Source organism: Salvelinus sp. IW2-2015, linkage group LG20 (genome assembly GCF_002910315.2).
Source record: "Salvelinus sp. IW2-2015 linkage group LG20, ASM291031v2, whole genome shotgun sequence".
NCBI classification, from domain to species: Eukaryota; Metazoa; Chordata; class Actinopteri; order Salmoniformes; family Salmonidae; genus Salvelinus; species Salvelinus sp. IW2-2015.
Window position 1 is genome coordinate 60,162,193 of NC_036860.1, and position 14,354 is coordinate 60,176,546.

Consider the following 14,354-nt stretch of genomic DNA (forward strand, 5'->3'; position numbering starts at 1 on the left):
ATATAACATATCGAACTACCCCCCCCCCCCCTCTGCTCACCAGGGTTCCAATATAACATATCGAACATATATCAAAATTATACATTTGTGCAATCTGTGCATTTGAGTCATTAAATAGGTTTCTCTTTTTACAATAATGCAGGATACTGTGATCAACCAGCATCCAGGGATGAAGGGGATATATAGTTGATGTGTCAGATACAGTAGAAAGTCCTCTAACTCCTATGACTACTGGACATTAGTACTGTTTATTTCAAAATACAGAGTGCGGATCTGGGCTGGTGTCTTCAAAACAGCTTCGTGCAACTTTTATAAAAATCTCCAATGATCACCAAATGTACAAATTGTTTACTTAGTGAATAGCTAGAAACCTGTCCAACCATTCATAACCTCCAGTATTCATATACAGTATGTTACACATTTAATGTGTAACATACTTATCGTATAAGTCAATGACAAGTTAAGCATGATTTGTTGGGTAATTTTAAATGGTTACACATGTAAAGCAATCATAATGTAATAAAGTCAATGGTTGACCAATTAAGTGCTATATGTGATCTCTAACATATTGGGRCAGTCTATGGCTAAGGCACAAGCAGCAGGCAGGCTGTTTCCTGGTAGTGCTGATGTTTTAGGGCTACAGGCTAGTCAGCTAAAGCTTGAACAGAAACAATAATATCAACACAATAAGATGTCTTTGAAGACCAAAACAATATGACACCAAACAAGTTAAAAACAAACAACGAACACAATGCACTCCTTTTGATGCTTATCGTATCAACATGGACACTCAATCATACTCAAACTGCTGTATGTGGGTTTAAAACATTTTTTAAAAGCCTTTGCAACTTCCAAAAAACATTACCTCCCGTCTGTCTTTAAAGCTAGAGGTTCAGCCATCTTGTTTCTTGGAATGGAAACAGACAAAAAAGAAAACATGATGAGAAGTGCACAAGAAACTCAAGTTGAGCTGACAGAATGGCCAGGCTAGTGTGGGAGAGAAAATGACTTTGAAAACACAGACAGATCCTGCTAAAACAGATGTTGTGTTGATAAATTCACATTGTCATGTGGTGGGGAGAGTGAAGTCCTTTGTATCGATGATGAAATGTCATATATGTAGACATGTTCTGTCCATCTGAATGGACCCTCAGCTGCAGTCACTATGCCACTAACACACAGTCTGAACTAGGGCTGTGGCGGTCATGACATTTTGCAGTCACTATGCCACTAACACACAGTCTGAACTANAGTCTGAACTAGGGCTGTGGCGGTCATGACATTTTGCAGTCACTATGCCACTAACACACAGTCTGAACTAGGGCTGTGGCGGTCATGACATTTTGTCAGCCGGTGATTGTCAAGCAAATAACTGGCGGTCTCACGGTAATTTACCGTTAATTAACATAAACATACTTAGTATCTCCTGGCTTCCACACATAGCCTACAAGCCACTTATGCAGAATTTTGGAACTACATTTCAAAAAAAGTATAATAAATCAATGTAATATAGCCTACACCTTCACAATAAATATTTTTTTAAATTTTAGACAGGTCTAAAGAAACATCAAGAAAATGTAGTCTATTTCAGAAGAACAGAATAGCATACTCTGAGTTGTCCTTATGTTAGGTCCTGTGTTGAGTGGTTAACAAAGAAACTGGTCCTCCTATATGCTTCATTTAGAGTTATGTAACTTTAGTTGTGATACAAACGCTGGGCTATATGTTTAGATTTTTATACATTCTAAGACTACATGATGCAACTAATGATGATTTGAAAAAAAAAAGTTGTATGAAACATTAGCTTTTTTTTTGTAAAAACAAATTGTATTAAAAAAAAATATTCCCAATTTCATGGTATCCAATTGCCAGTTATAGTCTTGTCTCATCACTGCAACTCCCGTATGGACTCGGGAAAGGCGAAGGTTGAGAGCCGTGCGTCCCCAACCAAGCCACACTGCTTCTTCACACAATGCCCACTTAACCCGGAAGCCAGCCACACCAATGTGTCGGAGGAAACACCGTACACCTGGTGACCGTGTAAGCATGCACTGCGCCCAGCCCGCCACAGGAGTCGCTTGTGCGCGATGTGACAAGGACATCCCTGCCGGCCCAACCCTCCCCTAACCCGGACGACGCTAGGCAAATTGTGCGCCGCCCCATGGGTCTCCCAGTCGCGGCCGGCTGCGACAGAGCCTGGACTCGAACACGGAATCTCTAGTGGCACAGCTAGCACTGCAATGCAATGTCCTGTCTTATCCGGTGTCCTGTGTGAATTTAAGTATGCTCTCTCTAATTCTCTCTTTCTCTCTCTCGGAGGACCGACCTGGCATGATGACTCCTTGCTGTCCCCAGTCCACCTGGCCGTGCTGCTGCTCCAGTTTCAACTGTTCTGCCTGCGGCTATGGAACCCTGACCTGTTCACCGGACGTGCTACCTGTCCCAGACCTGCTGTTTTCAACTCTCTAGAGACCGCAGGAGCGGTAGAGATACTCTTAATGATCGGCTATGAAAAGCCAACTGACATTTACTCCTGAGGTGCAGACTTGCTGCACCCTCGACAACTACTGTGATTATTATTATTTGACCATGCTGGTCATTTATGAACATTTGAACATCTTGGCCATGTTCTGTTATAATCTCCACCCGGCACAGCCAGAAGAGGACTGGCCACCCCTCATAGCCTGGTTCCTCTCTAGGTTTCTTCCTAGGGCCTTTCTAGGGAGTTTTTCCTAGCCACTGTGCTTCTACACCTGCATTGCTTGCTGTTTGGGGTTTTAGGCTGGGTTTCTGTACAGCACTTTGAGATATCAGCTGATGTACGAAGGGCTATATAAATAAATTTGATCTCTCAATCACATGGCTCTCTCAGATATATCAATTCTTATTAGGCAATGCCCGTCACGGTGATCGGGTCCTTCTCAAAGGCATCTCAGCTCTGAAGTAGGCTACAAGTGAAGACAGACATATTGAGGACGCAACTGAGTGCTTCCTTCTCATCAAATCCCAGGCCCATTTTGAAGATGTTAGAAGAACTGTCCACATTGACTTTTCATCAGCAAACAAGATGAGTTGTCCTAACCAACAGCAAAACCACTAGCCTATGTCAACCTACTATCCCCCATAGTACAGAAGTTGACCTATTCTATTCTACCTATTCTGTGTGAGAAAGAAATATTCAAAGCATAGTCTGGAACAGTTGTGAGATGCGCTAGATTCCAAATTAATAAAACATTTTAAAAGCAATGAGGCTGATGCAACAGATCAGAAAGTTTAGCTTAAAATGTTGATAAACTATTAGGCTATTTCTTCACATTATAAGCACAGCAATGCGCACACGGCAGTACGCTATAAGCATGAATGCTATAAGCATGAACGCTATAAGCATGAATTCCAAATGCAATCAATTAACAAGAAAACACCATTCTAAAAAGTGACCTCAAAAGCGATTACGCCTGTAATGCTTTATTATAAAAGTGCATTTTATGGGGAAAATTATCTTCCACAAACTTGAAACTCATGTGCCGCCTATGTATGCCAGTGCCGCCTATGTATTCCATGTATGCTCTACACCAGTTGTAAAGCGGATTAATGTTCTTTATTTTAAGAAGTTATTTGGCCACTTTAGTTGTGATACAAACCCTTTCAACATATATAGGCCTATGGGCTAGGCTACATGAGGTGTGTGACCATGATTTGAAAAAGTCAACAACAAAAAAGGAATGCGCTGTTTGTTGCCTTACTACACATGCTGGGCATCATTCACAAGTGAAAGGCTAATATTCAGACTATTCTTAATTTAATATTGTCTTTACATATACTAAATAATATATGTGTGAAATTAGTTTGGATTTAGAATGGACCATGATCATGCACCTGTCTCGGAACAGGGGCAGGGGAAAAAAATACATGTCATCTACGCACTTAAATAGCGAATGGAAGACTCTTTTACGTGGTTCATTTTCATGCCAGCCAGGTAGGCTATACTCCTGTTGTAAAGCGAAGCAATGTGCTTAATATTAGGAAAGTTGAAAAATAGAAAGCTGATGGGATCCTCCTCTTTTTAATAGAGGCCATCACTCTGTTTTCTCACGCAATTCCACAGCTCATGGGCTCTCATGAAGTGTTTGATTTGATTTTCAATTACATTTGCATTGATGCCAGAGTGATTAGAGGGACAATAGAGTGCTGAGTGCCAAGCAGTTATGACCATCAGCAGCATCAGAGCTGGGAGAAGCCTAGTTAGCGTGACTAAACGGTCACATGGAAATTGACTGCGGTCATGACTAGTGACTGCCGGTGTGGCAGTAATACGGTCACCGTGGCAGTAATACGGTCACCGTAACAGCCCTAGTCTGAACATTAAACCGATGGCTGTCCATGGCTGGAAAGCAGCACCCTTCAACCGAACAAGGAAATTAAATATAATATAGAATATTATCCAGCTCCAACAGTCTTCAATAGAGGTGCTGGTTTTTGTACAGTTGTATTCTTCCAGAAGATGTTGGTGGTTCCAAGGTAGGTCCTAGAGTCCAAAAGATGTTGGTGGTTCCAAGGTAGGTCCTAGAGTCCAAAAGATGTTGGTGGTTCCAAGGTAGGTCCTAGAGTCCAAAAGATGTTGGTGGTTCCAAGGTAGGTCCTAGAGTCCAAAAGATGTTGGTGGTTCCATTGTGGAGATGGTTACTTGTAGGTTCCTCTTAGTCCTAGAGAATCTAGGAGATGTTGCCAGTGAAGAGAAAAGGATCCACATCACCATTAGGACCGGCAGGGACCTATGGAAGGACAGATGAGTTAAAGACGCATCACCATCAGGACCGCTAGGGACCTATGGAAGGACAGATGACTTCAAGACACATCACCATTAGGACCGGTAGGGACCTATGGAAGGACAGATGACTTCAAGACAGATCACATTGGAGGGTCATCCTCATCTAAACTTGTGAGCATGGGAGGCCCCCAGAATCTTGTTAAAACAGTAGTGAGATGAAGTTCGGCACTGTCTCACCTGTGTTTGTCCATTCCAGTAGAATAAAGATGACTCTACAGATCCGTTCTCAGGAGGAAATCCTGGCGTCGGACCTCCAGGAAGGAGGCTTTCTTCCAACCCCCTCTGACCCAGCATCAAGCTTCCTTCATTGGGATCACTACAGCTGCCATTTCCCCATGTGCTCTGGGGAACCTGCTTGGGGCTGGGAAAGGGGCCTGGGAGCTGCTTCATGCCCAGGTACGGAGCCCCAGACCAGGCAGGGATAGCTCCTGTGTCCTTATCCGTCTGAGCCCCTCTGGATAGGGCGGGGATGGGGGTGGGGATGGAGGCTGGGGGGTAGGTTAGGTTAGGAATGGAGTCTTGGGGATAAGAGTTGGTAGATCTTGGGATTATGGACGCTTGAGGGTAAGTCATAAAGACTTTGGGGGCCTGGGTTGAGGAGCTGGTTCTACAGTAATTGGAAAGAGTGGGAGAGGGTCTGGGTCCATTGTAGTGAGTGGGAGCAGGTATGAGACCGTGTGATCTGCTTGGGGCAGTTGTAAGGGGGCTGGAGGGATTGGAGACATTTGGAGCTGTCTTGTCAAACATACAGCTGCCTGAGGGTGTGTGTGTGGTGTGTGTGAGTGTTTGAGTTCTGGATGCGTTATTGGACGGTATGTGTGTGAGTGTTTGAGTTCTGGATGCGTTATTGGACGGTATGTGTGTGAGTGTTTGAGTTCTGGATGCGTTATTGGACGGTATGTGTGTGCTGTGTTTGGGGTGTGTGTGACGATGTCTGTTTACCGGCTTAGCAGGAAAACCCTGTGGTATCTGCCGTGGTTGCCATTGTGTGTGTTGCCGTGGCTGTTGCCAAGACTGCCTTGGGTCCTGATATGACAGACCTGGATAGGGCTGCCCTGAGAACTGCCTGTTTGCATCTCCAGTCTCAGAGTGGTATAACTCCAGGCTGGGCTGCATGGTTTGGTCAAAGGCCTCAGGGAGATTGTTGTTAAAGTTTGGGAGAGGGACAGGGAGAGAGGTGTGGTTATTATGATATATATTTTGGATGGAGGGTATCCAGGACTCTGGTTGGTTGATAGTATGAGAAGGTTGTGGGACCATTTGGTTGCCATGGAGATCTGCACCGCTTCCTTGAGTCCATTGCCCTGCAACGGTCTGAGCAGCTCTGGGTAGTGTGTTTGTGTTTACAGTCCTCCGTGGCTCTCTCACAGTCCCAGGACTACACCCCAGCCCTTGCTCCACACCACCAACAACTCCATTTCCTAGCAACCTCTGCTCTCCAAAGCTGTTGAGGTTAGAGGTCATGTGTGGACCAGCCAAATGCCATAGGTTCTCACTGTGGGAGCCGTTCCCGCCATTGAACCCCTGGTTTCCTGGCAATATGGAACTCTGGGAGTGAGGGAACCCACGTAGTATGTTTTGATTGGCAGTGATGTGAGCAGAAAGTCTGTTGATTGGCTCAGTGCCCTGTCCCAAGCTGCCCTTCACACATCCATCATCACGCTCTCTCATCAGAGCCTCCTCCACGTAGGAGAACACATCATTGGCTAAGATATCATACAGCTCCCCCGTCACATCCTGCTGTTCCATGTTGATCCTGAGGAGAGTGCTCTCCCACTCCCTCAGCTCTGTCTCCTCCACCTCCAGCCCCTCCAAGCCCCCCGCCCCCATCTCCCCCAGGATCTCCCCCAGAGAGTCCATCATGGCCTGCGCTGTGGGGTCTCCCCTGCTGGGCCTCTGGGGCCCCTGGAGCTCCCCAGGGACACTCAGCAGAGCGTGGCTGTCCAGGAAGGCTCTCTCCAGGCCTGGGTCCTGGTCCTGGGGGAAGGCTGTGTCTAGGTTGGGGGAAAARACCTGGAGGTCCAGGTTAGGTTTAGCGTCCTGGGGCTGAGTATAAACAGAGCGGTCCTGACTGAGTAGGGACCCCAGGAGAGACGCAGGGTCCAGGGGCTTGTCCTCAGGGCTGGAGCCTGGGGGAGTGAGACCAGGGGGGATGGGTGGTCCTGGAGGCATAATGGCAGTATTCAGAGAGGGACAGGACTCATACAGCAGAGCCTCCCCAGTGGCAAAGTTGAAGGGAAGCTCCATTCTCCGCTTATGCAGGTGCTCCTCGCCCTCTTTGTTTCTGTAGATGGGTGACAAAGGTCAAAGGTCACTAAAACATACCGTATGTAAGCGTATATAAATACCATGGAATGATACAACTATAACTGTTGGGGAGAGTAAATCGTAATATCAACAGTGGACTCACGTTAGGGCTTTCTGTCGAGCGATGATGAAGTCGGGTCTCCCTGCCTTGAAGACGACCCTGGCGTTGGCCTGAACCCACACCCACACACCTGCCTTAGTCAGCAGCCTGAAGATGGTGAAACCAGTCTCTCCTGTCTTTATCACTACAGAGAGATAGAGGAGAGAGAGCAAGAGAGAGAGATAGGAGTCAGAGTCTGCATCATAGTGAATGTTCGCTTGCGAAATACCAGATCGAAGCTTTAATAAGATAAGACTTAGATGTGCGTGCGTGCGTGCGTGCGTGCGTGCGTGCGTGCATGCGTGTGTGTGTATGTGTATATGTGTAATGAGTAACTATAGTGTAACTCACTTTTGATGTGGTTGTCTGCGCAGTACATCATGTCAGCAGCATGGATGAACTGGTAACCTGAGCCTGGAGTGACCAACTCTGTCTCAGAGTAACCCAGCACCACTTTACCTCTGGAGGGGAGAGAACAGACACACAGACAGACAAACGTGCACACACACCACACACACACACACACACAGCAAAAATATCTCTCAGGGAACAAACATTTGTCCTCTCAGGTTCCCTCTTTATAAGACCCTGGGAGGGTACTGTGTTCCCAGTGGTGCTATGAGATGTGATGAAGGAGTACATTCACAGTTTCCCTGTCGTAATGGTACCTAGTATCTATGCCCATGGGGGCGAAGTCGAGTCTGTGTTTGGTCTGGAAAATGAGTGTCTTGGTCCTGATCTCCATGACAGCTGGGGTCTGCATGGGTGTGGCGATGGCAAACAGGGCCAGCTGAGCGGGGACCGAGGCCCCGTCATCCCCCAGCCTTCCCTGGCCTCGAACATACTTCAGACGTCCCTGGAAGTTCAACGCCTAGAGGGAGAGTGTTGTATACAATTAATATTTTGAATAGATTTTGGGAGAGTAGATTATGGATAATGTCCATGTCATTTATGGATTAAATGGACAATGTATTTATGTAATATATGGATCTATGGATTATATTTGATATATTAGTCATATCTATTTATTTTCATGCTGTCCTACCAGGAAGCCGGAGGAGTTGTCTAGGAGACAGCGGAAGCGACAGCAGAAGCTTCTCTCTAGGAAGGACCTGTTCTCTTCAGGGATGTGCTGGGTCAGGTAGCTCATAGACTCACTGTGGGGCCTACTGCTAGACTGGATGGCTGCATAGGACAGAGGACATTACCATCAGATACATGTTTGAGATCTTTGGACTGTTTAATCAATAAATGACCAATCACTAAAAGAAACAGCATATTAAGAGGGCTGTGGCAAAAAGCTTGGCACACGCATACTCAGGCTGACTGGCTCTCGTCYAGGCAAATGAGAAATAAGTGCACTCAGGCTAGCCGGAAGGCCAAATGTAGTTACTTTAAGGAGCAGTTCTCTCTCTGTGGGTCTAACCCCAAGAAGTTCTGGAAAACGGTTAAAAACCTGGAGAATAAACCCTCCTCCTCACAGCTGCCCATGTACCGTAATGCTGATAATGTGGTTGTTACTGACAAGCAGCACATGGCTGAGCTCTTTAATCACCACTTCATTAAGTCTGGATTCCTATTTGACTCAGCCATGCCTCCTTGCCCGTCCAACATTCCCTCATCTCCCACACCTTCTAATGCGACTAGCCCCGACGCTTCTCCCTCTTTTTCCTCTGCACCGCAACAAAGTTTCTCCCTGCAGGCGGTCACTGAGTCCGAGGTGCTAACGGAGATCCTGAAACTTGACCCCAAAAGAACATCTGGGTCAGATGGTTTAGACCTTTTCTTCTTTAAGGTTGCTGCCCTGATCATCGTCAAGCTAATCTCTCCTTTCTGGGGAGGTTCCCATTGCTTGGAAGGCAGCCACGGTTGTCCTTTATTTAACTTCTCTAGGCTAGGGGGCGGTATTTTCACGTCCGGATGAAAAGCGTGCCCAAAGTAAACTGCCTGCTACTCAGGCCCAGAAGCTAGGACATGCATATTATTAGTAGATTTGGATTGAACACTCTGAAGTTTCTAAAACTGTTTGAATGATGTCTGTGAGTATAACATAACTTATTTGGCAGGCGAAACCCCGAGGACAAACCATCCAGGATTTTTGTTGTTGTTGAGGTGACAGTATTTTCAATGAGTTTTCTATGTGGATCTAGATTTCTAAGGGCCTTGCTTGCAGTTCCTATCGCTTCCACTGGATGTCAACAGTCTTTAGAAATTGGTTTATGTTTTTCCTTTGTGTAATGAAGAAGTAGGGCTGTTCAGAACGAGGGTCGAGTCTAGTGTACTGTTGTGGTTGGGGCGCGCGACCTGAAAGCTCGCTCCACTTTGTTTGTATCCGCTATTGAACGCAGTTTATCCCGTCTTAAATTTKATCGATTATTTACATACAAAAATACGTAAAGTTGTATTAGGAAAGTTGTTTGAAATGTTTTGACAAAGATTACAGGTAACTTATTAGATATTTTGTCGTTATGTTGCGCGAGTTGGAACCGGTGTTTTTCTGGATCAAGCGCGCCAAATAAATTGACATTTTGGAGATATAACGACGGAATTAATCGAACAAAAGGACCATTTGTGATGTTTATGGGACATATTGGAGTGCCAACAGAAGAAGCTCTTCAAAGGTAAGGCATGAATTATATCGTTATTTCTTAGTTTTGTGTCGCGCCTGGCGGGATGAAATATGATTGTCTGTGTTTGWTTGATGGGGTGTTGTCCTCAGATAATCACATGGTTTGCTTTTTGAAATCTGACACCGTGGCTGGATTAACAAGAAGTTCAGCTTTATTTTGACATATTGCATGTGTATTTTCAAGAATGTTAAATATTTACAATTCTGTAGTTTGAATTTGGCGCCCTGCACTTTCACTGGATGTTGGTCAGGTGGGCCGGTAGCGTCCCATCTAGCCTAGAGAGGTTAAAGGGGGAGATCAAGCTGATCCTAACAGTTATAGGCCTATTTCTATTTTGACATGTTTATCTAAAGTGTTGGAAAAACTTGTCAATAATCAACTGACTGGCTTTCTTGATAGTATTATAGTATTCCGTCTGGTATGTAATCTGGTTTACACTCAGGTTATGGATGTGTTATCCCAGAAACTCTAGACCCACTCCAATTTGCATACCGCACCAACAGATCCACAGATGATGCAATCTCTATTGCACTCCACACTGCCCTTTCCCACCTGGAAAAAAGGTACACCTATGCGAGAATGCTATTCATTAAATACAGCTCAGTGTTCAACCCCATWGTGCCCTCAAAGCTCATCACTAAGCTAAGGACCCTGGGACTAAACACCTCCTTCTACAGCTGGATCCTGGAGTTCCTGACGGGCCGCCCCCAGCTGGTAAGGGTAGGTAACAACACATTCGCCATGCTGATCCTCAACATGGGGGCCCCTCAGGGGTGCGTGCTCAGTCCCCTCCTGTACTCCCTGTTCACTCATGACTGCACGGCCAGGCACAACTCCAACACCATCATTAAGTTTACTGATGACACAACAGTGGTAGGCCTGATCACCGACAACGATGAGACAGCCTATAGGGAGGTCCTGACCGTGTGGTGCCAGGACAAAAACCTCTCCCTCAACGTGATCAAGACAAAGGAGATGATTGTGGACTACAGGAAAAGGAGGACCGAGCACGCCCCCATTCTCATCGACAGGTCTGCAGTGGAGCAGGTTGAGAGCTTCAAGTTCCTTGGTGTCCACATCACCAACAAACTAACATGGTACAAGCACACCAAGACGATCGTGAAGACCCACAACAAAACCTATSCCCCCTCAGGAGACTGAAAAGATTTGGCATGGGTCCTCAGATCCTCAAAAAGTTTTACAGCTGCACCATTGAGAGCATCCTGATGGGTTGCATCACTGCCTGGCATGGCAACTGCTCGGMCTCTGACCGCAAGGCACTACAGAGGGTGGTGCGTACAGCCCAGTACATCACCAGGGCCAAGCTTCCTGCCATCCAGGACCTCTGTACCAGGCGATGTCAGAGGAAGGCCCTAAAAATTGGCAAAGACTCCAGCCACCCTAGTAATTGACTGTTCTCTCTGCTACCGCACGGCAAGCAGTACCGAAGCGCCAAGTCTAGGTCCAAGAGGCTTCTAAACAGCTTCTACCCCCAATCCATAAGACTCCTGAACAGCTAATCAAATGGCTACACAGAATATTTGTTATTTGCCCGTTGCCCTTGATTCTAAGCAATGTTGTGCTGCTATTTTTATTGACTTGGCCAAAGCTTTTGATACGGTAGACCATTCCATTCTTATGGGCTGGCTAAGGAGTATTAGTGTCTCTAAGGGGTCTTTGGCCTGGTTTGCTAACTACCTCTCTCAAAAGAGTGCAGTGTATAAAGTCAGAACATCTGCTGTCTCAGCCACTGCCTGTCACCAAGGGAGTACCCCAAGGCTCGATCCTAGGCCCCCACGCTCTTCTCAATTTACATCAACAACATAGCTCAGGCTCAGGTTCAGGAATGGTTAAAAAAAGATCTAACATGGTCCAAGTCTGGTTCATCCTTGGGAGCAATTTCCAAACGCCTGAAGGTACCATGTTYATCTGTACAAACAATAGTACGCAAGTATAAACACCATGGGACCATGCARCCGTYATASCRCTCAGGAAGGAGACGCATTCTGTCTCCTAGAGATGAAYRTACTTTTGTGCGAAAAGTGCAAATCAATCCCAGAACAACAGCAAAGGACCTTGTGAAGATCCTGGAGGAAACAGGTACAAAAGTATCTATATCCACAGTAGAACGAGTTATATATCGACATAACCTGAAATGCTGCTCAGCAAGGAAGAAGCCACTGCTCCAAAACCGCCATAAAAAAGCCAAGACTACGGTTTGCAACTGCACATGGGGACAAAGATCATACTTTTTGGAGAAATGTCCTCTGGTCTGATGAAACAAAAATAGAACTTTTTGGAAAAAGGGGGAGGCTTGCAAGCCTAAGAACACCATCCCAACTGTGAAGCACGGGGGTGGCAGCATCATGTTGTGGGGGTGCTTTGCTGCAGGAGGGACTGGTGCACTTCACAAAATAGATGGCATCATGAGGAGGAAAATGTCAGGAATTGTGAAAAACTGAGTTTAAATGTACTTGGCCAAGGTGTATGTAAACTTCCGACTTCAACTGTATATATTTATATATATATAAAAAAAATGTTTTATCCCCCGTCCACGCAGGAGGCCTTTTGCTAGGCTGTCATTGTAAATAATAATTTGTTCTTAACTGACTTGCCAAGTTAAATAAAGGTTCAATAAAATAAATAAATAAATATACTGAACATACCATCTGGTCCGGCCTCTGAGTCGGTCTGATTGGGCTTGAGGGCGAAGTGAAGCTGACACCTGAACATGGCTCTGTCATCCATGTGTATCAGCTCATACACACTCTGGTGCACCACATCAGACTGGACAGAAATATACAGTACCAGTAAAACGTATGGACACACCTACTCATTCAAGGGTTTTTCTTTATTTTTACTATTTTCTACATTGTAGAATAATAGTGAAGACATCAACACTATGCAATAACAATTATGAAATCATGTAGTAACCAAAAGTGTTAGTGTTAAACAAATCCAAATATGTTTTATATTTGAGATTCTTCAAAGTAGCCACCATTTGCCTTGATGACAGCTTTGCACACTCTTGGCATTCTCTCAACCAGCTTCATTAGGAATACTTTTCCAACAGTCTTGAAGGAGTTCCCACATATGATGAGCACTTGTTGGCTGCTTTTCCTTCACTCTGCGGTCCAACTCATTCCAAACCATCTCAATTGGGTTGAGGTCGGGTGATTGTGGAGGCCAGGTCATCTGATATAGCACTCCATCACTCTCCTTCTTGGTCAAATAGCCCTTACACAGCCTGGAGGTGTGTTGGGTCATTGTCCTGTTGAAAAACAAATGATAGTCCTACTAAGCACAAACCAGATGGGATGGCGTATCGCTGCAGAATGCTGTGGTAGCCATGCTGGTTAAGTGTGCTTTGAATTCTAAATAAATCACTGACAGTGTCACCAGCAAAGCACCCCACACCATCACACCTCCTCCTCCATGCTTCACGGTGGGAACCACACATGCAGATATCATCTGTTCACCTACTCTGCATCTCACAAAGATACGGAGGTTGGAACCAAAAATCTTAAATTTGGACTCATCAGACCAAAGAACAGATTTCCACCGGTCTTATTTCCATTGCTCGTGTTTCTTGGCCCAAGCAAGTCTCTTCTTATTATTGGTGTCCTTTAGTAGTGGTTTCTTTGCAGCAATTCGACTATGAAGGCCTGATTGACGCAGTCTCCTCTGAACAGTTGATGTTGAGATGTGTCTGTTACTTGAACTCTGTGAAGCATTTATTTGGGCTGCAATTTCTGAGGCTGGTAACTCTAATGAACTTATCCTCTGCAGCAGAAGTAAATCTGGGTCTTCCTTTCCTGTGGTGGTCCTCATGTGAGCCAGTTTCTTCATAGCGCTTGATGGTTTTTGCCACTGCACTTGAAGAAAATGTAAAAGTTCTTGAGATTTTCCGGATTGATTGACCTTCATGTCTTAAAGTAATGATGGACTGTCATTTCTCTTTGCTTATTTGAGCTGTTCTTGCCATAATATGGATTTGGTATTTTACCAAATAGGGCTATCCTTCTGTATACCACCCCTACCTTGTCACAACACAACTGATTGTCTCAAACGCATTAAAGAAGAAAATTACACAAATGGACTTTTAACAAGGCTCACCTGTTAATTGAAATGCATACCACCTTATGAATCTGGTTGAGAGAATGCCAATAGTGTGCAACACTGTCATCAAGGCAAAGGGTGGCTACTTTGAAGAATATAAAATATATTTTGATTTGTTTAATACTTTTTTGGTTACTACATGATTCCATATGTGTTATTTCATAGTGTTGATGTCTTCACTATTATTCTACAATGTAGAAAATAGTAAAAATAAAGAAAAACCCTTGAATGAGTAGGTGTGTCCAGACGTTTGACTGCTACTGTGTACATTACTAAACACATTAATACCCAGAGTGATATTCAGAATCCTCAAAGTACAGTTAGTCCTAAATAATGAGATAGAAAGCAGCCTGAGTTGTCAAAATCCTAT

At 45.0% G+C, this 14,354-nt stretch overlaps 1 protein-coding gene across 1 annotated transcript in view; it reads right to left on the reverse strand.

Moving 5' to 3' along the window:
* Positions 1-815: 815 nt before the first annotated feature.
* The window catches only part of LOC111980920 (aryl hydrocarbon receptor), a 40,762-nt gene continuing 27,223 nt past the window's right edge, over positions 816-14,354 (reverse strand). The window contains exons 5-11 of the mRNA XM_024011974.2: positions 12,532-12,652; positions 8,281-8,420; positions 7,904-8,106; positions 7,587-7,696; positions 7,239-7,380; positions 5,006-7,112; positions 816-4,772 (exon numbers count right to left, since the gene is read on the reverse strand). Coding sequence (XP_023867742.1) covers positions 4,713-4,772; positions 5,006-7,112; positions 7,239-7,380; positions 7,587-7,696; positions 7,904-8,106; positions 8,281-8,420; positions 12,532-12,652 — 2,883 coding nt within the window. The 3' untranslated portion in view covers positions 816-4,712. The remainder of the gene's footprint in view (positions 4,773-5,005; positions 7,113-7,238; positions 7,381-7,586; positions 7,697-7,903; positions 8,107-8,280; positions 8,421-12,531; positions 12,653-14,354) is intronic.